The following is a 24,395-nucleotide window of genomic DNA, read 5'->3' as shown; positions in this document are numbered from 1 at the left end:
CTGTGGCATATGGAAGTTCCCAGGCTAGGAGTCAAATCAGAGCTGGAGTTGCCAGCCTACACCACAGCCACAGCAATGCCAGATCCAAGCCTTGTCTGCGACCTACACCACAGCTCATGGCGATGCCATCCTTAACCCACTGATGAAGATTAGGGATCGAACCTACATCCTCATGGATCCTAGTTGGGTTCATTAACCACAGAGCCACCATGGGAACTCCCAAAGGAATATTTAAAATGCTCTTAATTTTAAAAATCCAGTGGTTAAAAATAATGATTATATCAAAATTACTGTTTTCTCCTGAAGATTTCATGAAATTCTGTAATTCTTTATTCCTAGAATAGGTTTGGGGGAATGACTTCAGTTTTGTTTTTACTATAATCTTTCTTTAGATGCTTTGCCAAACTAAGAAAGATATCAGGAAACACTGGGCTCATCTCAAGAGCACCGCAACCACTCTGTGTGAAGAGGTAACGTCACCCCAGTGTGGTGAATCATGACAGTGGCACTTCTGATTTCTGGTACTGATTTGAATTCCCAGAATCTTTTTTTTTTTTTTTTTTTTCCTTTTTAGAGCCATACCCGAGCATATGCAAGTTCTTGGGCTAAGGGTCAAATCAGAGCTACAGCTGCCAGCCTACACCACAGCCACAATGATGCCAGATCTAAGCAGCATCTGCAACCCCACACCACACCTTGCAGCAACACCAGATCCTTAACTGACTGAACAAGGCTAGGGATCTAACCCAAATCCTCACAAAGACAATGTCAGGTCCTTAACCCGCAGAGCCACAACCAGAACTCCAGGATTCCCAGCATCTATGATCATGCTTCCCACTTACGAATGGATTGGAGTAAGTTTTGCCGAGGACTCACTCAGTGGATGATCAACAAATTTATGTTAACACCTCATGCTTACAACCTGATTATGTGTGAACCATGGCTCTAGCTCCTTATTGACTAGCTTGGTATTTTTTTTTTTTTTTTTTTTTTTTTTTTTTTTTTTTTTTTTTTTTTGGTCCATGCCTGAGGAACAAGGAAGTTCCTGCGCCAGGGATTGAACCCACACAGCAGTCACAACACCAGATCCTTAACTCACTGAGACCCCAGGGGACTCCCTAGGCTGACTTTTGAGAGAAGGTGTTCCCTGACTAGTAAGTTCCATTCAGCCGCCTTAGTGCATTACATTTCACTGAACTTCAATGTGGCTTCCACTCCATGGTCTACCATGGTCGCTCTTGCCCAAACTGCCAAATTCCTCTTGATGCAGAATTCATCAAGATCCTTTTCACACTTGACCTTCTGAAGTATCAGATGTTGCTCCTTAAAACATGCTCTTCCCTTGGCTTCCACGAAATCACACTCTCCTAGGTTCCTCCACTTCTCCAGTTACCCCTCTGCTTCTTCCTGGGTTCTTCTCCTTATAGGATGACAAGCCTCACCATATCCCCCTTGGCTACCTTCTCTTCAGCCTCCATTCCTCCACAACTCTCTCGGGGTGATTTCATCTATACTCATGGCTTCAAAATGCTGCCTTCAAATCCCACACCTGCCCAGATCTAATAAGATGCCAGGATGGCCAAGTGGTCTAAGGCACCAGACTCAAGCTTCTGCTTCCACATCAGCCCAGATCTCTCTCCCAGGCTGCACCCCAATCTCTAGCAGATGCTGCCCCTGGAGCGGTCCTCAGGCTCTCCCTACGAAACCTGTTCAAACTGGATTTACCGTCTTCATCAGCAACCCCACCTCTTGCTCCAAACATTCACTAATTGATGTATTCCTCTGCCTTTGTTCCCTGTCTCACGGAATGGGCTTCCTTGCTGAAGCACAGTGACTGGCCGGAAGTCACCCTTGTCCCTCCCTCTCCTTTATCCTCTCTGTCCATCACCAGGTCCTGTTGATTCTGCCTTCTTCATGTTTCTCAGTCACGCCCTATTCATCTACACGGTGACCACCAAGGTTCCAGACACTCATGTGGTTTTGTTTTTTGTCATTTTTGTTTCTGCCAATAAACCCAGTCATAACTTTCCAGTCCCTAAATCACTTAATAGCTCTTTCCTGGCCTCAGATTAATGTCCAAAGTCATAACCAGGCATACATGGCCCTCTGATTTCCTGCCAGGCTCGCCAAGTTTATTTCCTATCGACCTCCTGATTTATCATATTGAATCATCTGAGTCAAGATTATGTTATGACTAAGATAGCAGCTCTTGAATCAGAAAGATATGGAATAGAATTTTAGCTCTGCTCTTTACAAATTAATTAATCCCCAAGTGCCTCGGTTTACTCATCTGTAAAATGATGATGACATCACATAGAACTGTTGTGAGAATTGCATGAGATAAAGCAAGCCTAGTACTTGGCACACAGTAAGTGCTCAATAAATGCTAACCATTAATACAGCTGTGATCATCTTTTTTTTTTTTTTTGTCTTTTTGTCTTTTTGTTGTTGTTGTTGTTGCTATTTCTTGGGCTGCTCCCGCGGCATATGGAGGTTCCCAGGCTAGGGGTCCAATTGGAGCTGTAGCCACCGGCCTATGCCAGAGCCACAGCAACGCGGGATCCGAGCCGCGTCTGCAACCTACACCACAGCTCACAGCAACGCCGGATCGTTAACCCACTGGGCAAGGGCAGGGACCTAACCCTCAACCTCATGGTTCCTAGTCGGATTCGTTAACCACTGCGCCACGACGGGAACTCCTGTGATCATCTTTTCTCCCCCCAAAGAGATTGTACACTACATGGGGGTATGGACATTGTTTCAATGATGTATTCAAATCATCTATAATGGTACCTAATAAATACATATTGAATGAAAGAATAGATTAAGGCATTTGGGCTAGTGCTTTTTCAAAATATTTAATCATCAGAGGTCTATGTTTCAACTACCTCTTCAACCAAACAGAAAAAAAAAAAGGGCTGGGGAAATAACTCATTAGGCCAGTCTCCATTTACATGGGGAAAGAATGGAATACAGGTACTCAAAGATGCGATCTAGAAAGGCGATGGGGATCAACCAATGTGGGTTGAATGGATGGATGTATGAATGAGATGCAGTGGGGTCTTTGGGATGACGTGGAGGTTGCTGAGAGCTCTGGGACTACATCTTTCACATTTCCCCTTGCTTCCTGCTAATGGGCGAGGGTTAGTTCACTGTGTGTGGCAGGAATGAGACCCCTCGAAGAGAAGCCCTGTTCCTGGTCAGGGGACCCTTCCCTGTGCCCTCAACCCAGGCTTACCATTCTGTCGCACAGGAGGGCTCCGAACCAAAGGGCTGGTGGACAAGCTGGTCAGTACCATTGCTGCTGTCACCTTGTCCATGTCTAGTTCCTCTGAAGATTTCCTGGAAAACAGGGAGGGACATTGTTAACTGTGCTCACCCTGCATCTGCTGTGCTATGGACTACATACTACCAAGCTCCCTCTGCATCTGCCATGCTATGGACCACATGCTACCATACACATTTACCATGAAAACCAAATTGCTCTGTTACTTTTACTGTACAGATTAGGAAGCTGAGATCTACAGGTTAAGTGATTCTGTCAAAATCATACAGTATTAGGAGAGATGGAGTCATTCGCTGGTCATTCACCCAACAAGTGTGTATTGAGTGTGTTGTACTGGGCTAGACACTCTTCTAGGCATAGGTGATGCTTGGTCAACAACAGACAGGCTGGTAGGGAGAAACGCAATTATTAGTAAACAAACAAAAAGGAAGAGAAAAGGAGTTCCCATTGTGGCTCATTGGTTAAGAACCTGATATAGTATCCATCAGCACATGGGTTTGATCATTGGCCTCACTCAGTGGGTTAAGGATTGGGTCTTGCCACAAGCTGTGACATAGGTCACAGATGCGACTAGATCCCCATGTTGCTATGGCTGTGGTGCAGGCCAGCAGCTGCTGCTCTGTTTCGACCCCCAGCCTGGGAACTTCCATATACCGCAGGTGTAGCTGTAAAAGAAAAAGAAAAAAAAAAAAGACAGAGAATAATCTCTGAGAGTGACAAGTGCTACATATGGCACAGATGGTTTGACATGACAATGACCATGGACAGCTGCACTTAACGGCTTCAGGAAAGGCTTCTCTGAGATGGTGATGGTGTCCGAGCTGAAGCGTGAAGGAGGAGGAGAAGGGCAAATGTACCCCAAGCAGAAGAGGCAGCTCAGTGAAACTGAGGCAGCAGGAACAAGCACCAGATATTGAAAGAATGACCCAGTAGTGGGAGAAGGGGGAATGTGGTGCAGAGCTGGACAATGTGGGGTCTATGGCCATGGAAGATATTTCGACTTTATTCCAAGTGGAACTGAAAGTCACCGGGAGGCTATAAGCAGGCCAAGTGGCATAGTTATGATTGATATTTTTAAGATCACTACCCAAGCTGCTTTATGGAGAATGGATTTTAGGGAAGGCAGAATAACAGCAGAGAATCCAGGAGGAAAGAGTAGCGGGGATGGGGGTGGAGGCCTCAGCAGGTGGTCTGACAGGATGATGGGCTCTTGTACTGGGAGTGAGCAGAAGGGAGGCACCCAGGTGTTTGGCTTCAGCATCAACTAGAGCCATTTACTGAGATGGAGAGCGCGGAGGAAAATGCAGTTGGGAAAGGTTTAAACTCCAGGGTTCTGCTTTACCACACTCTACTAGAGGAAAAATGGGTCTGAGGGTAGTTACCATTTTTTAAAGTGAAGAGCTACTGAGATGAAGAGGTTACTCTGGTTCATTCATTCTGACCTGTTAACCCGGAATAAAGGTTCATAAGATAACAATCATTATGAACTAGAGCCAGTTTGTTTATTTCAACAAAGTTAACATCAAGAAGCAAAAATGTATGGAGTACTTTGACATCAGATAAATTGTGCCACCTCCTGAGAGATGAACATTTTCGAATGAGGGAACAGTCGGAGGAGATAGGAGAGGATTAATAAGCCCTATTGACAAAGGAATTGACACTTTGACAAATGTGGCTTTCATTCCCAGGTGTGCTGTATAATTTGTAAAAGCAATGAATCCTTAAAGAGAGAGAGACTTTATGGCATCGCTTCACAACACAATGGGAAAAGAGATTCCTGAACTGGAAGGAAATCAAATGGTTCCCAGGTGAGGTGGTTTGGGGGAGCTGCTCAGTTAATTTCATCATAAAGTTACAGAAATTATTACAATTTGGCTCACCAGTGTTCACCATGGTGCTGAATTACTAAGCAAAGCTTACTCTTTCAATCCAAGGTACCCAAAGATGGGAATCTTTGAACTTTTCTTCAAGTACCTTATGTTCTCTCTTGGCAAATTGAGCCATCAAAAGACAAATTACTTGTTTCAGAGAAAAGTACTTCTAGAAAGCATGCTTGAGAGCGCACAATGAAATTCACTCCACAGAAGTTTTCAAGACAATTTCATACACTTAGAGAAAAAAAAAAAAAAAGCTCACTCATTTGGCATACCATTAAACGATTTTTACAATACCTACAATTTGTAAGATCCTTGTACTTGGGCGTAAAGTGATGCCAGTTTTTTAGGTTTTTATTTTTCAGAGATGAGGCCTCCTGAAACAGCACCAGGGAAAAGCAACTTAAGGTAATTTGAGCATCTTATGGTTCAATCTTCCCATGTAGGCATGGTTACAGGGGGAAGGAATTACTTGGGGGGCCACAAGGAGAAAGACTTGCTATAGAGACTTGCTATGTGGATGGTGGGGCGCCTCTGACTGGTTGCCCTGCCCGGATCCCAGTTGTTAGGATCGCTCCACGCCAGCGGGGGGCGCACCTGAGCAGGCCGCGCTGCCATCTCTTTTAAGCCTGAATTAACAGGAGTTGGGTTTTCTCTCTTCAACTGTCAGTCTTCTCTTTCTCTTTTGTTAACGAAAGATTTACGAACCAGGAAAAGAGGCCTGGTACAGGGAAATGACATGATTTTGTAGGGAGAAGGTCCCCTGGCCACCTGCCCTGATCCCTAAAGAGACCTGCTGTACCGTCAGGACCTTACCCTCTTCCACATTTTAGTTTCAGAGACCTTCATTTTTCCCTCCTCCATCTGCTTGGTTTTTTTATTTTTTTTAATTTTTTCATACCTAACGTGAATATTTTGTTTTAGAGACCTCATTGATAATTAACTCAAAAGCTGATTTGTGTGTTCTTTAAATATGAAGATCAATAGAGAATGCATCATTATAAAACAAGCATTCATTTTGCTTTTCCAAAAGCTGATGTTTCAAGATCAGTCTTGAGTGTCATAAAGTAGATTTCTGATGGAGAGTAAAAAGAGGATAAATGTTAGAAGAATCCGAAAGTTTTGGTATTTGGATTACTTTTAACTTTCCCACTGGCATTTGAGATTACTAACAAGAACAACAAAGGACCGAAGGAATATGTTGCTAATGATTCGGTTAACCTATATTTCTCAAGAATTAGTTTGATCATGCTAACATGAAACATTACCAGATGATATGGCCTTGTGCTGAGCTGCGTGTTTGTTTTTATCTTTGTTTAATTTCTTTTGGTACAGTACTATCTAATTACTGATTAATTGGTGCTGTAAATTCAAATCCTTATAATTAAACATGAAGAGATGATATACAAAGTAGAATTCGTTACTTTGAGAAAATCGCTGCAAAGGCCTTCTGGTAGATTTAGAGTTGTTGAGGGAAAAAAGCAAACACCCTAGAGGTGACAGTAAATATTCTCTCCTGATTGGAAATTGAATATGAATCTGCTGTTGAAAACCTTACTAATCACATCTTTACAAAAGGCTGAGACCTTTTTCAATTCATGTGTTCTCCCAGACTTAGATATTATGGGACTTAGTATTTAGAGTTTTTTTTTTAAAATAATAGTCACATTCATTTGATTTGTCCCTCAGGTAGACCTGGCTTCCATGGATGAAAGGATTTCAGGATACGAGAACCACATTTCAGGCAGGGAAGCAGGCAAGTCCTTGGTTTATAATTGGCTCCAGAGTCCTATGAGAAGGATGTATCGGGAGATGAGGACACAGCACCGGGGCCAGTTCATGGGGCCTCAGTGCCAGGCTAAGTGGTTTGTCGTATCCTTGTAAGCAGAGAGAAGCCATTGAAACTTCATGAACCTGGGGGAGAGACAGAGGATCAATCCATCAATTATATTTTCTTTTTCTGACTATACCTGCGGCATATGGAAGTTCCCAGGCCAGGGGTCAAATTGCAGCTGCAGCTGCCAGCCTGTGCCACAGCCACAGCAACATCAGATCTGAGTGGCAATACCAGATCCTTAACACCCTGAGTGAGGCCAGGGATCGAACCCAAATCCTCATGGACACTATGTCGGGTTCTCAACCCACATAGCCACAACAGGAACTCCTGTATGTTAGAAATGAGTCAAAATGGAAAATGTATTGGGAAAGGAAGAAACTAACAGTAGACTATTTAGCTATTTTTGGTTAAACCTTCATTCAAACCTCAAGTAATAGACCAAGAGACAACTGTTCCTCTAGGAACAGATGGTATTGAGTCTACAAGTCCAGAACTCCCTAGATATCTGCTAAGGAGATGTCCTAGCCCTCTATCCTGGGAGAGGAGGTAAAATGGTTACGAGTGCAAGATCTGGAATGAATGAGTTAGATCATGTGGCTTCAAATCCACTTTGCTATTACTAGCTGTGTGACCATGGATAAATTACTTAAGATCTCAGAGTCTCTGTTTCTTCATTAGAAAAAGGAAGATTAAAAATACATCCGTTGTTGGGAGTTCCCTTAGAGGTGCAGCGGAAATGAATCCAATTAGGAACCATGAGGTTGTGGGTTCGATCCCTGGCCTCGTTCAGTGGGTTAAGGATCCAGCGTTGCCGTGAGCTGTGGTGTAGGTCGAAGACACAGCTCGGATCCTGCGTTGCTGTGGCTCTGGTGTAGGCCGGCAGCTACAGTTCTGATTAGACCCCTAGCCTGGGAACCTCCACATGCCGAGGGAGCAGCTCAAGAAAAGGCACAAAAAAAAAAAAAAAAAAAAATCCGTTGAGAAGATGAAATGAGAAAACATATGCAAGCACCAGCACACAGCCTCACACTAGTCAGGGTTCCACGGATGCTATTAGCTATTACTAGCCTTCAAGTTCATGAACACACCCATAGCAAATGCTACCCCCACTTCCCCAATCGAGGAACATATTATTCAGCACCAGAACCAGCAGCTGTTACTTTTCTTTTTCTGAGGGGTGGGGGTGTGTGGTGGTGTTATTTTTTTATAAAGATGAAGTTATGCCTTCGCAATAGGTAATCTGTAAGAGGTGGCAACTGGCAGAGGGAGGAGCAGCTGCTAGTTTCCTTGCTAGAGCTTCACGAAGATGCCTTGGCAAGGATGCAGCTCATGACATCATGCCTCTAGGATGCTCCACAGGTAGCCAAAGCCTTAAATGCCCATTCGAATTAATTTTGAAAAATATTCTGCTTTCATTCCTTGTTCCTGGCATACTAGCTTATGTGTGCGGGGCTCCTTTAGCTACTGGAAATACAGTCTCAAGAAAATTCAGCAGACAACAGGGCCCTGCTGAAGAGCACAGGGAACTCTACCCAATATTCTGTGATAATCTCTGTGGGAAAAGAACCTGAGAAAAAATGGATGTGTGTATATGTATAACTGAGTCACTTTGTTGTATAGCAGAAATTATCACAAACTTGTCAATCAACAATGCTTCAATAGAACTTTAAAAAATGAAAAAAAGGAGTTCCTGCTCTGGTGCAATGGCATCAGCAGCATCTCTGCAGCTCCATGATGCAGTTTCAATTTCCCCGCCCGGGCACTGTGGGTTAAAGGGTCCAACAGAGGTCTCAACTGTGGCTCAGATCTGATCCCTAGCCTAGGAACTCCATATACTGCAGAGTGGCAAAAAAAAAAAAAAAAAAAAAAAAAAGGGAAATTCAGCAGTGTCTGCTCTCTTGAGCTTTAGTCTTCTGGAGAACCAGACCTTCATCAAATACATACAACATAAACTTACAGACATGGCCAATGCCAGGAAGGAATAGTTGGATTCAATGCTCTTGGCTAAGGGGAGAAGGTGGGGCTAAGGGGACCATAAGCCGTCATCAGCATTGCCTCGCTGAGGGCGTGGATGAGCCCTGGGCCGGGCAGTGCAGGAGCACAGGCCAGGCTGCCTTCAAAGGCATGATGGGGGGGGGTCGAGCTCTGTGTGCCGCGTGCTTGGAGACAGCAGCTCCGGGAGGCCTTTGAAAGTTCTGCAAGGCTCTTAATCCTTATCTTAAAGGTGCTGGAAGCACTGCAGTTTCAAGCTGGGTGGGGTTCGGGGGGGCGGTGGTCTGGTCCGGTGGGGGTGATGCTATCATATGTGCTTTTCAAAAGGCTCTCTCTGGCTGCCATGTGGAAAATGAGTTTCTAGGGTTTGACAACTGATCTCCTATCTGAGGAATTGATTGCCTGGTGACTGGCAGCAGGTTGCAGAATGACATCATCTGTGACAGGAAGAGGCCATCAGAAGGGGGTGTGGCATCAGCAGACCCGGCTCCAGGCCCCGGGGTCTCACGCATGGGTGGGCGCTGCCGGGCTGGCCCCGGGCACTCGGCCGTGGCCTGCACTGACAAGCCCAGCTATTGTTCACACAGCAAGAAGCATTTTGCTTCTTTTGAAACACTTCATGCCTGGATGCCATCTGCTTGGAAGATGCAGACAAATGCGATCTCCCCTGGCTAATCCACCAGCTAGGAGAGAAGTGTTTTACACCCCCAGAGAGCCATAAAAGACATTGATCTGCAATTAAAGTGCTGTAGTAACAAATGGAAATAAAAATGAATAATACAGTCCTTAGATTAGCACTAATCCAGTTCCTTAGCAACTACTGAAATCTGCTGTCTAGACCAAGTTCAATTACTTTTAAAACTTGTGGTAATCTTCAAACAAGGGATCAAATCTGAAAATAAAGTCTCTTCCACTAGAAAGGCCACAGTGACATCTCCGATCTTGGAATTCTGGAGCTCTGAGAGATTGAATCCAGTTACTATCATTAAATGTGACTAAGTACTAAAACTTCATTTTATTTCTAAGAAGATCTTACAGCAAAAGAGAGGGTGGTGTTAATTCCTCCAATTTCATTTTAGTTCTTGTTTCTTTCATTTTTCGTTCGGTTGGTTGGTTGGGTTTTTTTTTTTGTTTGTTTGTTTGTTTGTTTGTTTGTTTGTTTTTGCTTTTTAGGAGGTTCCCAGGCTAGGGGGCCAATTGGAGCTACAGCTGATGGCCTGTGCCAGAGCCATAGCAATGCAGGGTCCCAGCCACATCTGCGACTTACATCACAGCAACACCGGATCCTTAACCCACTGAGTGAGGCCAGGAATAGAACCTACAACCTTATGGTTCCTAGTTGGATTCGTTTCTGCTGCGCCACAATGGGAACTCCAAGGATTATTTTTTAAAGAAATTTCTAATCTGTTGTGGATCGATACTTTTGTAAAATACTAGGGGAAAATGGCCTGTGGAGTTGTGGCCATGTCACCTTGCCATGCAGATTTCTAAGGCACTGCTTCCTCTGAATTCTGTACCCAGCTCATCACAGGTAGCAGAATGCAGACTGGTGTTGCCTCACAGACCACATGATGAATATCTGGAAGTAGGCAACTGCTTTGATATCCATTTCACTTTGCCTGAAAAGACAATATCCAGGAGTTTCCGTAGTGTCTCAGTGGTTAAAGAACCTGACTAGCATCCATGAGGATGTGGGTTTGATCCTTGGCCTCGTTCAGTGGGTTAAGGATCCAGCATTGCTGTAAGCTGTGGTGTAGGTCGCAGATATGGCTCAGATTGGACTCCTAGCCTGGAACCCTCCATATGCCGAGGGTTTAGCCCTAAGAAGAGGAAAAAAAAAAAAAAAGAAAAAAGAAAAAAAGTAAAAACATCAGGTCCTGTCCTCCTTTCCCCCACTTGCTGCTCTGCTCCTCTCAGTCCCCCCCACCACCAATTTCTCTCTCAGGCACTGTCACTCTGCACCTGGCCCCCAGGTTCCATCATTAATGATCCCTCACCCTCTCTCCTGTATTGTACCTGCACACCCTTCTGAGGTCACACCGCTTTCCCATTGGAGTTACTTTTCCTGTCACCTACACTGAGGTCAGGTGGAAGTGCTACCCTTTGACCTATCTCTGCCCAGGAGACCATCCTTCTTCACACTCATGTGGAAACTCTGGGGCTCCTGAGGCTCAGCTGAGCAGTTATCTTGCTCTCTCTCTCTCTTCCTAGTTCAGCTATCACCAGCCTTTCTCCCCTAATAGGCATCAAATACTTTGGCACATAAACTATAGCCATTATTTTTGCCTTACCTGGAATTATGAGCCTAGGAGACCTACTGAAAGCATCAATAGCCTCACTTCCGTCCCCCTTAGCCCCCTCAAACATTCAACAGAGTGATGAACTTGAGGAAAGGCACTGCAGTCAGACTGAGATTGAATTCCCAACAACTCCCTTTACTAGCTGAGTGATTTTAGGCAAAGCTTGTAGCTTTGTGCAACTTTATTCCTCATTTATAAAATGGGAATGATAATAATACTGGCCTCGGAGTTCCCGTTGTGGCTCAGTAGTTAACAAATCCGACTAGGAACCATGAGGTTGTGGGTTCGATCACTGGCCTCACTCAGTGGGTTAAGGGTCTGGCATTGCCCTGAGCTGTGGTGTAGTTTGCAGACATGTCTCGGATCTCACATTGCTGTGGCTCTGGTGTAGGCTGGCAGCTACAGCTCCGATTAGACCCCTAGCCTGGGAACCTCCATATGCTGCAGGAGCGGCCCCAAAAAGGCAAAAAGACAATAATAATAATGATAATGATATACTGACCTTATAGGGTTTTGGAAGAATTAATAATTTATGAAAAAATACCTGACATATACTAAACACTCAATAAATGGTAATTATTATTATCCTTTATCCAAACTCATTTCAGTGAGCTCTTCCTATGTTAAAAACCTGAATTATATCTTCTGAAGTATTGATAGGCAAAAGAACACAAAAACTAGGATTTGCTTTAATACACTACAGCCTCTGGAGTTCCTGCTGTGGCTCAGTGATTTAAGAATCCGACTGCAGTGATTCTGGTCATTGCGGAGGCTCGGTTCCATCCCTGGCCTGAGGCAGTTGGTTAAAGGATCCAGTGTTGCTGCAGCTGTGGCGTAGCTTGCAGCAGCGTTTTGGATTCAGTCCTTGGCCTGGGAACTTCCACACACCATGGATTTCGCCATTAATAATAATAATAATAATAATAATAATAATAATAATAATAATATACTACAGGCTCCCACTCTGCCAGCTCCACAAGTGTGAGCTGGGGCTATAAAATGGGCAAAATGATAGTACTTAATAAAGCTATGTGATGGGTCCTGAGGGATTCATTAGACCATTCTCTCTGCTTTTACGTATATTTGAAAATTCTGCTATACAGATTAGGAACAAGAACACCAACCTGGGAGTTCCAATTGTGGCACACTGGAAATGAATCTGACTAGTATCCACATGAGGATGTGGGTTCAATCCCTGACCTTGCCCAGTGAGTTGGGTATTCGGCGCTGCTGTGAGTTGTGGTGCAGGTACGTTGCAGAGGCAACTTGGATCTAGCTTCGATATGGCTGTGGCGTAGACCAGCAGCTACAGCTCCGATTTGACCCCTAGGCGGGGAACCTCCACATGCCACGTGTGAGCCCTGCCCCCCACCAAAAAAGAACACCAACCGGCCCTAATCTGTCATTGCTCTCCCCAACCTCACACTCTCCTGCTCTCCTTCACTGCCACCGCACCTGCTCCTCCACCCCCAAAGGCAGCCGGCCTCTCAATTCTCCCAATTTCTCCCAGGTTACCGGCTTGCTCCTACCTACTTCTTCCTTACAGTGTGGGTTCACCCACTGATTGCCTGGGCGTGTTTTTTATCAGCATCCTTGAATCCCTGGGCTTTCTAAACTTTTGCTTCCCAGGCCCAGAGGAAGCAAACCCTGTGGGCTCCTCCCTAGAACCAGATATTCTGCAGAGTGGGTCCAGCCTCAGGAGAGATCCCACCTGTGCTTCTCCTCTGCAGGCCCCTCACCTGTCATTGGTCCCCACACGCTCCATCTGCACCCAGAATTATCCTCTATCTCTACCTCTCTCTTCAAATTTCAGCTCCTGGAAAAACCCAAACAAAGATACACACTCTTGGTTTCATTTTATTTATTTATTTATTTTTTCTGCCAATGACACCTTGTTTTTGTAAAATTAAAAAACTTAAATATGCTTTTTATTTATTTATTTATTTTTGTCTTTTAGGGCTGCACCCATGGCATATGGAAGTTCCCAGGCTAGGGGTCCAATTAGAGCCCCAGATGCTGGCCTTCGCCAGAGCCACAGCAACTTGGGATCTGAGCCTCGTCTTCGACCTACACCACAGCTCAGGACAACGCCAGATCCTTAACCCACTGAGTGAGGCCAGAGATCGAACCCATGTCCTCATGGATGGTAGTCGGGTTTGATAACCACTGAGCCATGACGGGAACTCCATAAATACACTTTTTAAAGGTTACACTCCATTTACGGTTATTGCAAAATATTGTCTATATATCCTTGGGCCTATCTCATACCCAATAATTTGTAGTTTCCACTCCCCCACCTTATGTTGCCCCTCTCCCCACTGGTAACCACTAGTTTTTCTCTATTATCTGTGAGGCTGCTTCTTTTTTGTTGTTACATTCACTAGTTCGTCGTATTTTTTATTCTTACGTTTTTTTTTTTTTAGTTTGTCTTTTTAAGGCTGCACCTGTGGCATATGGAAGTTCCCAGGCTAGGTAGGGGTCAAATCTGAGCTGTGGCTGCAGGCCTATGCCACAGCCACAGCAATGCTGGATCTGAGTTGCAACTGTGACCTACACCGCAGCTTTCGGCAACACCAGATCCTTAACTCACTGAGCAACACCAGGGATCAAACCTGCATCCTCGTGGATTCTAGTTCGGTTCTTAACCTGCTGAGTCACAACAGGAACTCCTGTTTTTACTTTTTAAAATTTTATGGCCATGCTTGTGGCATATGGAAGTTCCCAGGACAGGGACTGAATCTGAGAGGCAGTTGCAAACCTATGCCACAGCTGAGGCAATGCTGGATCCTTTAACCTACTTTGCTGGGCTGGGGATAGAATCCTTGCCTTTGCAGTGGTCTGGGCTCTGCAGTCAGATTCTTAACCCACTGCACCACAGCGGGAACTCCTGTTGCGTTTTTTAGATTCCACATATAAGTGAGATCATACAGTATTTGTCTTTCTCTGACTTATTTCACTTAGCATAACACCCCCCCCCCAAATCCATCCAAGTTGCTGCAAATGGCAAGATTTTGTTCTTTTTTATGGCTGAGTAATATTCCATTGCGCATGTATATATTTACCACACCTTCTTTATCCAGTCACCTGCTGATGGACACTTAGTTTGCTTCCATGTCTTGGCTATTATAATTAATGCTGCTATGAACATTGGGGTGCATGTATCTTCTCAAATTAGTGCTTTTGCTAAACAGTAGATACCCTTACTGCTTACATTTTAGAGAAAATTGAAGCCCATAGGCACTGATCTCTCTCACGCTTTGCCTTTTTGCCCCCTTTCTTCAGCCTCCCGGGTGGGTTCCAGTGTTGCTTTTCCTACTCGAAGCCATCCCTCCACCTGTGCCATCTTCATCCTCCTCCAAGACCTTGTTCCTTCCTCCTGTGCCCGCTTGCTTTTTCTCATCCCACCTGTGTGCTGATGGCTTTCTTCTCACCTGTGCTCAGGGACACTCAGTAGGAGTGGAGGGAGTAGAATAGAAATGAGGACAGTGGGGGGGAGAACACAAGAGATGGAGACTCAGGAAGGGGCAGGTTCATAGCACCACACATGGTAGAGACTGAGCCCATTAGGACCAAGCCACAGTTCCCCCCCACCCCCACCTCCCTGGAACTAACAGCACGGAAGTAGCAGCAACTTTGCCCGGAGTGGAATCAGGATTGCTGAGGAAGTAGCAGCAACTTTGCCTGGAGTGGAATCAGGATTGCTGAGGGGTAAGGAGTGAATGGGAATGAGGAGGTGAGAAATTGGAGGCAGGGACAGTAATCAACTCTTTCAAGAAGCTTGGCCATGATGTGAAGAAGAGTGCAGTTCTTGGATGGAATTAGAGGGTCTTTGTTTCTGAGTTTTTTCCCCTCAGATTAATGGGACCCTAGCATATTTAAATGCTCACAGGAAAGAGCCAGTAGCAATGCAGAAGTTGGACATCCAGGAGAGAAGGGACAATAAATGGACAAAGTCTTCAACTGAAGCTGTACAGCCTAGAGTCCCAGGCTCAGGGGAAATTCACTTTAGACAAAAGGAGAAGCCCTGTCCCCTGTAACTGGACGGTGAAGAAAGATGGTTGCCTGGATGCTGGCACCTGCTTCGGTGTGGGGCTCAGGGAGTTGATGATGTTTGGTTTTGGAGGTTTCTGCTTTAATTCCTTCCTCAGAAGCCGATAGCTTTCTCTATGGGGAGTGGGGGAGGGGACTCTGGAGGGCGGAAGTTCTGACATTGCTGTTATGGGTAACGGTGGAGGAAACTGAATGGGACCCCAAAAGATGGGTGGCAACGAAGGCTCTGCTGAAGTTGGAAACCTTGTTTCTGGCACAGTGGTGACTGGGGTGGAGGGGATTCTGAGAACAGGAGCTCAAGTGTGTGAGGGCAGCTCCTGAGTTTTCCTGGGGCGGGGGTGTGTATGTAATGACCAGATGGGCAAGAAAGTGGGAGATTTGGCTACAACTGCGTTTGGAGAGAGAGCCACGGATCCTGGCTGGATCAGGCAGTGAGCGAAGGTTGGTGGGGACTGAAAGATGTGGGAGCAAATGGAGAGAATCCGGAGATCTTGGTGAGATCCCCAGACAGATGTGGTGGGAGCAAAAGAGAGAAAGGGCTGGAAGCACAGGAGGTTACGAGCCGGAGAGGATCACTCGAGACGGGATTCTGGAAGATGGCAGGAATAGAGGGCAGTGGCGGCGGAGGAGGGAAGGTCACTGGATCGTGACTGGTGACGCTGCAGATATAGTGGTCACTCATGTCATCCAAGAGAGGAAAGGTGTGAACAGGTGGCTCAAGCCTTTCCTAAAGAGTGAATGACCAGGATGTCAGGAGAGTCAAGGAAGGGGAGAGGAGGAAGATGCCTCTAGCTGAGGGTGTACACGAGAGTGGGGGCAGTCAGAGCTTGTTAACCCCCGGGCAGGGTACACATGGCTCTCTCTACTTGGGTCTCCCCTTCTTGCCCCCATTTCATCGCATGTGCTCTGCAGGGCAGGTCCTCCATTGGTATTAATTTTCCCCAAGAAGATGCACCTCCTCTCCACACCTGTGCACAAGCCACGCCCTCTGCTTTTGGAACCAGCTTCCTCCCATCCTCAGCGGGGTTCCCCTCCTGACAAGCCTACTGATACCTGCCCAGCTGTGTCAGCTGGTCACCCATGTCTCCTTCCCCTGTGGATCAGGACTCAGCCGGGCATCTATTCCCAACATTTGGCACAAAACCTTGCTTACAGTAAGTCCTTTGTGAAGGGTTTGGGGACGAATCAGCGTTAAGTGGGGGCAGGGGACAGTGGCTAAAGGCTGAGCAGAAAGCGCAGCTGAAGAACTTCTGCAACTTCCCTCTGCTTGCTCGCTGGCATCTCAGCAGACCTGGTCATTCATTCACTTCCTCTTGTGGAAAACAATCCTCAAAAATTCAGCTATTAAACAAATCATTCACAGGAATATGTTCTTTCTTTCTTCCTTCCTTCCTTCCTTCCTTCCTTCCTTCCTTCCTTCCTTCCTTCCTTCCCTCCCTCCCTCCCTCCCTCCCTCCTTCCCTCCCTCTCTCTCTCTCTCTCTCTCTCTCTCTTTCTTTCTTTCTTTCTTCTTTTTAGGGATGCATCCACAGCATATGGAAGTTCCCAGGCTAGGGGTCGAATCAGAGCTGTAGCTGCTAGCCTATACCACAGCCACAGTAACTCGGGATCTAAGCTGTGTCTGCAACCTACATCATAGCTCATGGCAACACCAGATCCTTAACCCACTGAGTGAGGCCAGGGATCGAACCTGCATCCTCATGGATACTAGTCGAGTTGGTTACCACTGAGCCATGATGGGAACTCCCGACAGGAATATGTTTTTACGCATCCTGAAAATGTTGGCCTATCTGTTCAGAACTGATTTGGTTCCAGGGTGGTCTATTCACAAAGGCTCACAGACCCGCGCATGAACTTGGGGTGGCAGCAATAACATTATTAAAAAATAAGTTCCAAATCCCCTGCAAACAATTCTGCATGATTAGCTGGACTTCTTAATGTGAGGAGGCAGCAGAGGGCAGCTTGGGGAAGCATGGAGCACCTCCCTGGATGGCCTTTTGGCCATGTAGGTTTGGCCCTTTTGATTGTAGCCAACATGTTCCCCTTCCCCCGGGAGCCATGAGGCTGGCCTTAAATCACGCGGTTTTCTCCAAAAACAAAGCCTTCTGTGAACGTGGAAGTGCTCCTCTGGGATGGCCTTTTAGGCACGAGATGATAGAGGACCTGAGGGAGCACATCAAATCGTTTCCTGTGACTGTGTGTTTGTGTCTATCTTTGTGTCTGTTTCTCTGTGGGGTGATGTCCTGTGTGGGTCTGCGTGTGAGGGTCTTTCTGCGTGTCTGTGAACGTGTGAGTGTGTGCATGTCCCTACATCTTGGTGTTTGGGTCTGTGTGTGTCTACGTGTGGACTCATGTGTGCCCTGTGCCCCTGGAGGAGAAGGTGGAAGGAGTTGCAGGAGGCTATGCCCCCAGACCTTGTCTCCTGCTTGGGGACAGTGGCTCCTTTCTTCCTGTGGTGCTTGCTGACCCTCTCTGTCCTATGAAGCATCTGCCTGCTACTCATGGGAGGCCAAACAAGGTCGCCGGACCGTCAGGAAAGGGCTCGTGGATGCGTCAGCGAGCTTCTGGCTGGGCTGTGGTCTGTCTGTCCGGCTGTCAGGCAGTCAGTCCCCAAGTCCTGGGGAGCACCTTGTCGGGCAGGGCCTGTCTTGTGTACAGGGGCAGAGGAGTCCAGGCTAATGGGGTTGAAGCCCTGAATCATTCAGGCCATGTGTAGGTTAACAGTCTGCAGGACAGCTGTCACAGTTTTCCTCAAGAAGAAAACTGCCATCACAATTGCATTTCTCACACTTACATTTGTGCCCAAGTCAAGTCAGGCCAGACTTTTCTGGTGTGTTAATTATGCTATTGCTCCAAGGCCTGAAGTCCATTTAGGCCTCAGTCATGTAAAGAACTTCCAGCTATGTTTGTGGAGATAAGGGTTATTTCATGGCGGCAGTTGGGAGAAAACTAATGTAGTGTGTTCTGATTTACCAATTAAGGGAAAAAAGGTGACTTTCTTTTTCTCTAGATTTTTTTTTTTTTTAAATAAAGATCAAGAAGAGCTTTATTTCTGCTGCTTCTCTTTCCTGAGATAGTGACATTGTTATGTTGGCATCAGGCCTACATGTGGGCTACATCTGTTTTTCTAAAGAGAGAGGCTCAAATTGTTTCCAACCAAGCCACCCCAGCAGGCTTCCCAGGAATAAGAGAGGAAGCCCCATCTCGGGGGGATGAAGCAGACCATCACTGTCCACTTAAGGCAGGCGCTGGGGGGTGTGTCCTGAGGGAAACGCCCTGCTCTCCTGGGACTGCCATTCAAACTGGGCAGAGAACTGTTAGCAGGTCAATGGGCTAATTCGCTTTCCTGCTGGAGGCTGCAGGTGATTTGGGGCCTTGTTATATATATACACGCATACACACATATGATATATAAAATATACATAATATGTAAATACATATAATATATTAAAAAAAAAATATATATATATATATTTTAGGGCTGCATCTGCAGCATATGGAAGTTCCCAGGCTAGGGGTTGAATCAGAGCCACAGCTGGCAGCCTACACTACAGCAACAGCAACGCTGGATCTGAGCCACATCTGCAACCTACACCACAGCTCATGGTAATACTGGATCTTTAACCCACTTAGCAAGTCCAGGGATCAAACCCACATTCTCATGAATACTAGTCAGGTTCTAAACCTGCTGAGCAACAACGGGAACTCTCTCTCTCTCTCTCTCTCTCACACACACACACACATACACACATACACACACACATACACCTTTATATACATTTATATTTTTGGGGGGTTTGTACTGTGTCATGAAGAAATTCCTGGGCCAGGGATTGAACCTTTGCCACAACATTGATGGCAACACCAGATCCTTAACCACTAGGCCACCAGGGAACTCCTCATTGTTACATTTTTAAAAAAATTTTGGTGTATTTCATGTTTTGCCTGTCTGGGACCTGCCTGCAGACCTCAGCCACTTCTGGCTGCACTCTTGACAGGACTGATGCCTCCACTGTCTTATGCTATGAGGAGGGGGACAAACTTGTATGAGATGTAACAGAATTAATGCTAAGAAGCTCAAGTTCCAGATTTGGCTTTAAAAAAAAATGTAATCTTTTTTTTTTTTTTTTAACTGCCTCTTCTTTCTAACATAGCTAATATTTATTGAGCATTCCCAATGCCAGATGCTTTATGTACATTATTTTAGAAATGTGGAGACCTTGGCAATTTTCTAAGGGCACTTGGCTAGTCTGCTGGGCTTGCCTTATTCCAGTGGCTGAATGGGGTGTTTACACCACACCCTAATCCCATGTTCATGATCTTCTTTATAACCTTGTTTTAAATTCGAGGCACATTTGTCATCTTTGTAATTGAAATATATTTGTGGGGAGTTCCTGTCGTGGCGCGGCAGAAGCGAATCCATCTAGGAACCATGAGGTTGAGGGTTTGATCCCTGGCCTCGCTCAGTGGGTTAAGGATCCAGCGTTGCCATGAGCTGTGGTGTAGGTTGAAGATTCGGCTCAGATCTGGTGTCACTGTGGCTGTGGCGTAGGCCGGCAGCTGTAGCTCAGATTCAACCCCTAACCTGGGAACCTCCCTATGCCTCAGGTTCGGCCCTAAAAAGCAAAAAAAAAAAAAAAAAAAGAAAAGAAAAGAAATATATTTGTGAAGTAAAGGCAATTTGTTTTAGATGACACATTTTTTTTTCTGTATTACACTTAAAATTATCTTATAATGAAAAGGATTTCTTTTATATACATGGGTGATTCTATGTTAATGAGAACATAGAATATGAAAGTTCAAGTCAACATAAGTAGATTAAATTTTAGGCTTTTGCTCATATTAAAAGTGTTTTGCTTTCCAAAAGATTCTCTATGGATTTTCTTCAAATAGGATTCTTATAATGTTCTTAAAATGTTTTGAATGATTAAGTTTCAATTCAAATCATCCACCCAAATTCTAACCCCTACACAAATACCTGTTTTAGGCTTTAGGTTGAGCCACAGGAAACTGCCAATAGCCGCTTCTCTTCATCTACAAAAGTGGCAGTTTCATAAGGTTCAATCTGATATTTGCTCCTATCAAACAGTTACCTTTCGTTTTTAAGGCTAGAGGTGAACTAGTTTATCCTCCTTTTAAATCAATTGTTTCAGATCAATGAGCCAGCCAATGGTTCCCTTTCCTTAGGTGTGTACTGTGGGTAATTTTATTTCTGGAGTTGGCTTTTATTGAAGACAATCTCTTACCAATATGATTCAAATAAGCTTCAATTCAATATCTACTATGTGCATAGTACTGCTTGAGGCAGAATTCCTCGCCCCACAATTTGTCAGTGTCCTGCAGGACACACTTAGAATGTCCAGATTCTGGGAAGTGGAAGCATCTATGTCGCCCTCTAGAGGATTCTCATACACACACCACATCACTGGCTCTGTTCTTTCACTTAGAATTTAACCATGATAATAGCATATGTTTCCATCGATTCATACAGCTATTATTTAGTGACAGACCAATGCAATCTGCCAGTTAGGTATCTTGTTCCTAGAAAATGGTAATTCTATCATTCTTAAACTTGTTCATAACAGTACAATCTAAGCACTATAAAATTAAACCTATTTACTGAACACCCAAAGGCTGAAAAATTGCACATTTATCTGTGTACACTCTGTGTACAAGGAATATGACTTCTCAAAGGAATAAGCAGGAGAAACTGATATAGTCAAGAATACAATGCAAAGGTTACTGCTGGACATAGTGGCAGATCAGTAACATGGCTGGATGGCTACTGGCCAGGGCATATCCAGTTTCCTGTAATAAGAGGTAGATGAATACAGGTTAGTAATGCCAAACAGGGCTTAGGTGAAAGCCAAGAGGAGTCTACAGTCCCGGGGAAGCAAAGCATTGTAGCTACTATTTCGCATTTCTTCTGAAAACAATATAAATGCCTTATAAGCCTAGGAGGCTGGAATAAATGTTTAATGTAGAAAGCATTACTGAAAACAACTGTATAGCTATCAGACATAAATAATAATTTCCACCTCTGCTGGTAATTTTTCACTCATTTAGGTTGCCATACTATTGTAGCAGCAGTTTGTACGTGTACTCTCTGTAATAGCACATTGATTACAAGCTATGGTAGAATTACCCAGTCAATATATCTTTCAATTCTGTGCTATTATGAAGTTCTAAATATTTCAAATGCAAATAGGCCTCTACTCGTCAACAGCTTAGTGGTTCCCTATCTGTATTCTTTCCTTTTTTTTTTTAATTATTAGAAAAGCTCATAAATTTGCTTTTTTACCTACTTGAACTAATCATCTTATGATAAAGAACTGACAAGCATACAGACTAAGAATTGATTTATTTGGAATCTGATGAAACAATGAGCCAATTAAAATGATGACAAAATTATGGAAGAAAAAACCTGTACAATATGACCCGGCACTGACTCCATGAACAGTTCTTTTCTCACTTGGTATGCTGTTTCCATGAAGGTTCATCCAGCACAGAGAGAAATAAGCACCTGCTTTCATTTGCAGGCAGGTGAAAGTTCTAGAAGTTCAGAGAGGTAGTAATAGCTGTTATGCCAGTGTGTGTCCTCCAAGAAGCAGCTGCCAAGACAAGATCAGTTCTGGAAGTGATTTACTGGGAAGGTGCCTAGGAAGGGAGAGGGAGATGTGAACACGAGAAGGTGGGGAGAAGTTGCAGGCCACCAAGAGGAAAATCCTTGAAGTAGTGCTATGGGTTGAACTGAATTCCCTGCAAAGATATGCTGACACTCTAGCCCCTAGGACCCGTGAATGCGAATTTGTTTGTAAACAGGGTCTTTGCAGATGTAATCGAGTTAAAATGAGATCACGCTCATTAGGTGGAACCTTATCCAATATGACTTGTCCTTGTAAGACAGAAGGCTTGGGTGGGAAGTAGTACTTTGGAGCCGTTCTGAGAAAGTCTCAGCTCAAGCTGATGGGTGTCCTGAGCAGGGCTGCCCATTTGAGGGATCCCTTATCAGGCAGAATGGCCTGGTACTGAGGACCCTGCCGTGCTGGGTCCTTGGAGGGGAGCTGCCCACAGAAGCGAGGTCTTACCAGCTGCGGTGGATTCAAAGGAATGGCAGCAAGAGACTGACCAGCAACTGTGTTCCCCGCAGCTGTTTGAAAGGAGATCTGAGTGGTGTCCTGCCGTGCTCGCCACAAGAACTGTTTCTTTGGGGGGGATTTTGCAATTTAACACAGGGATCTTGTTTCTTTCAGACAAAGCTGGAAAATCCCCAGGCTTGCTGCTTTCACCAGCTGCCCTGAGACACATTCCTTGAAGACCAGGGGTCCGCCTATGTGTTTTTCCTGACCAGGCACCATTATATTTGCTGTCATAGTACAGAGAGAGAAAGACAGTCAAATTAAAGCCTCTCGGAGGATTTCTGGTCTTCAGAGCTGTCCGAGAACCATTCCAATATTTTCCCAGGAGTTGGCTTTGTTATAACTCCTTCGCATTATGGTCCTACTGGGTCAAACCCAGGGTATAACCTACTTTCTTAAATAAATCATAACAGTTAACATTCATGTAGCCTTTGCTATATCCAACCCCTGCTCTAGCTTTCCCTTTCATGAACTCAATTAATCCTCATAAGTAAGTCTAGGTCAATACTACTATTACCCCCATTTTTTAGTGGGGAAACTGAGGCATGGAGAGGTAAGGCAAAGGCAGTGGTGAGTGCTTGGTTCCCATCCAGGCAGCTGGTCACCAGTGTATGTGTTTTGGACTGAATGTCCTCAAATTCTTATGTTGAAGGTCTCTAACTCTCAATGGGACAGTATTAGGAGGCACAGCCTTTGAGAGATAATTAGGTTTAGAGGAGGTTACTATGGTGGAGCTCATGTTGAAATTCATCATAAATTCCTCTCATAAGAAGAGGAAGAGGCACCAGAATAAGAAGGCGGCCATCCGCAAGCCAGGAAGAGAGCCCTCACCAAGATCTGAATCAGTTGGCATCTGGACCTTGGCTTTTCTAGCCTCCAGAACTGTGAGCAATTAATGTGTGTTGTTGAAGCCACTCAGTCTGTTTCATTAAAGCAGCTGGCAAAGGGTTTCCTGGACCCATCTCCAATGTATGTGTGTGGAGGCTTCCCCATGCCATTGAGCAGTTCTCCAATGCCAGTGGGTTGTCTGAGAATTCACCTCAATTCTGACCTGATCTACCTGGGCTAGAATTGGATTCTGGAGGTAAAGGACTGCCCCTCACCCCCCAACACACACACACACTCAGGAGGCCAGTCCAGGTAGTTACTGGGTTTCTGACTAACTGGCTACAAACTGGAGGTTCCCAGGATCCCCTCCTCAGGTTCAATTAATTTGCTAGAACTCAGGAAAAGCCATTCACTCATTAGATTACTGGTTTATGACACAGAGATATTAGAGGATATGAACCAACTGCCAGAGGAAGAGACACATAAGACAAGGCTCGGAGCTTCCATACCCTCTCCAGGTGCGACGCTGTCCCCAATCTCCATGCCTTCCCCAACCCAGAAGCTCTCTGAACCCCAATCTTTGGGGTTTTCATGGTAGCTTCATTACACAAGCACGACTGATTACATTTGACCATTGGAGAGTAATTCAACCTCTAGCCCCTCTCCCCTCCCTGGAAATCAGGGGGTGGGACTGCAAGTTCCAACCCGCTAATCACATGGTTAGTTCTCCTGGCAGCCAGCCCTGATCCTTTGGGAAGAGCCAAGTCACCTTTCCTGAGACATTTTCAGGAACTGAGGACAAGAGACGAAATGTTATTCCATTGCTCTTAGTGCTCAGGAAATTCTAAGGGTTCTGAGAGTTGTGGGCCAGGAACTGCGGGATGAAAGTCAAATTTACATGAGAAATATATATATATGTATATATTATATATATTTATAGGATATATAATATAAAATATATATAAGGTATAGTATAATATACATGTATTTATTATAAATTACGGTATTACGCAGCCTGAGCTATGACAGTGCTTTTACCCAGCATGCTAGGGAAAGAGGTTGGCAAGACTTAGGCAAGTGGATAGAGTG

The 24,395-nt window shown here is 45.0% G+C and overlaps 1 protein-coding gene and 1 long non-coding RNA gene across 2 annotated transcripts in view; one reads left to right on the top strand and one right to left on the bottom strand.

The window, feature by feature from the left end:
• ZNF704 (zinc finger protein 704) overlaps positions 1-24,395 on the bottom strand; it is a 271,560-nt gene that overhangs the window by 55,386 nt on the left and 191,779 nt on the right. The window contains exon 3 of the mRNA XM_021089176.2: positions 3,239-3,342. Within this exon, the coding sequence (XP_020944835.2) occupies positions 3,239-3,342 (104 nt within the window). The remainder of the gene's footprint in view (positions 1-3,238; positions 3,343-24,395) is intronic.
• LOC146403822 (uncharacterized) overlaps positions 1-24,395 on the top strand; it is a 509,633-nt gene that overhangs the window by 451,175 nt on the left and 34,063 nt on the right. The gene's annotated exons all lie outside the window — the stretch shown is intronic.

Source organism: Sus scrofa, chromosome 4 (genome assembly GCF_054392235.1).
Source record: "Sus scrofa isolate SSC_HxYL_T2T_F1_AM1 chromosome 4, Sscrofa_HxYL_maternal_Yorkshire_Landrace_v2.0, whole genome shotgun sequence".
Classification (NCBI taxonomy): domain Eukaryota; kingdom Metazoa; phylum Chordata; class Mammalia; order Artiodactyla; family Suidae; genus Sus; species Sus scrofa.
Note: the sequence above shows the minus strand (reverse complement) of the source record. Positions and strands in the feature narration are given on the sequence as shown.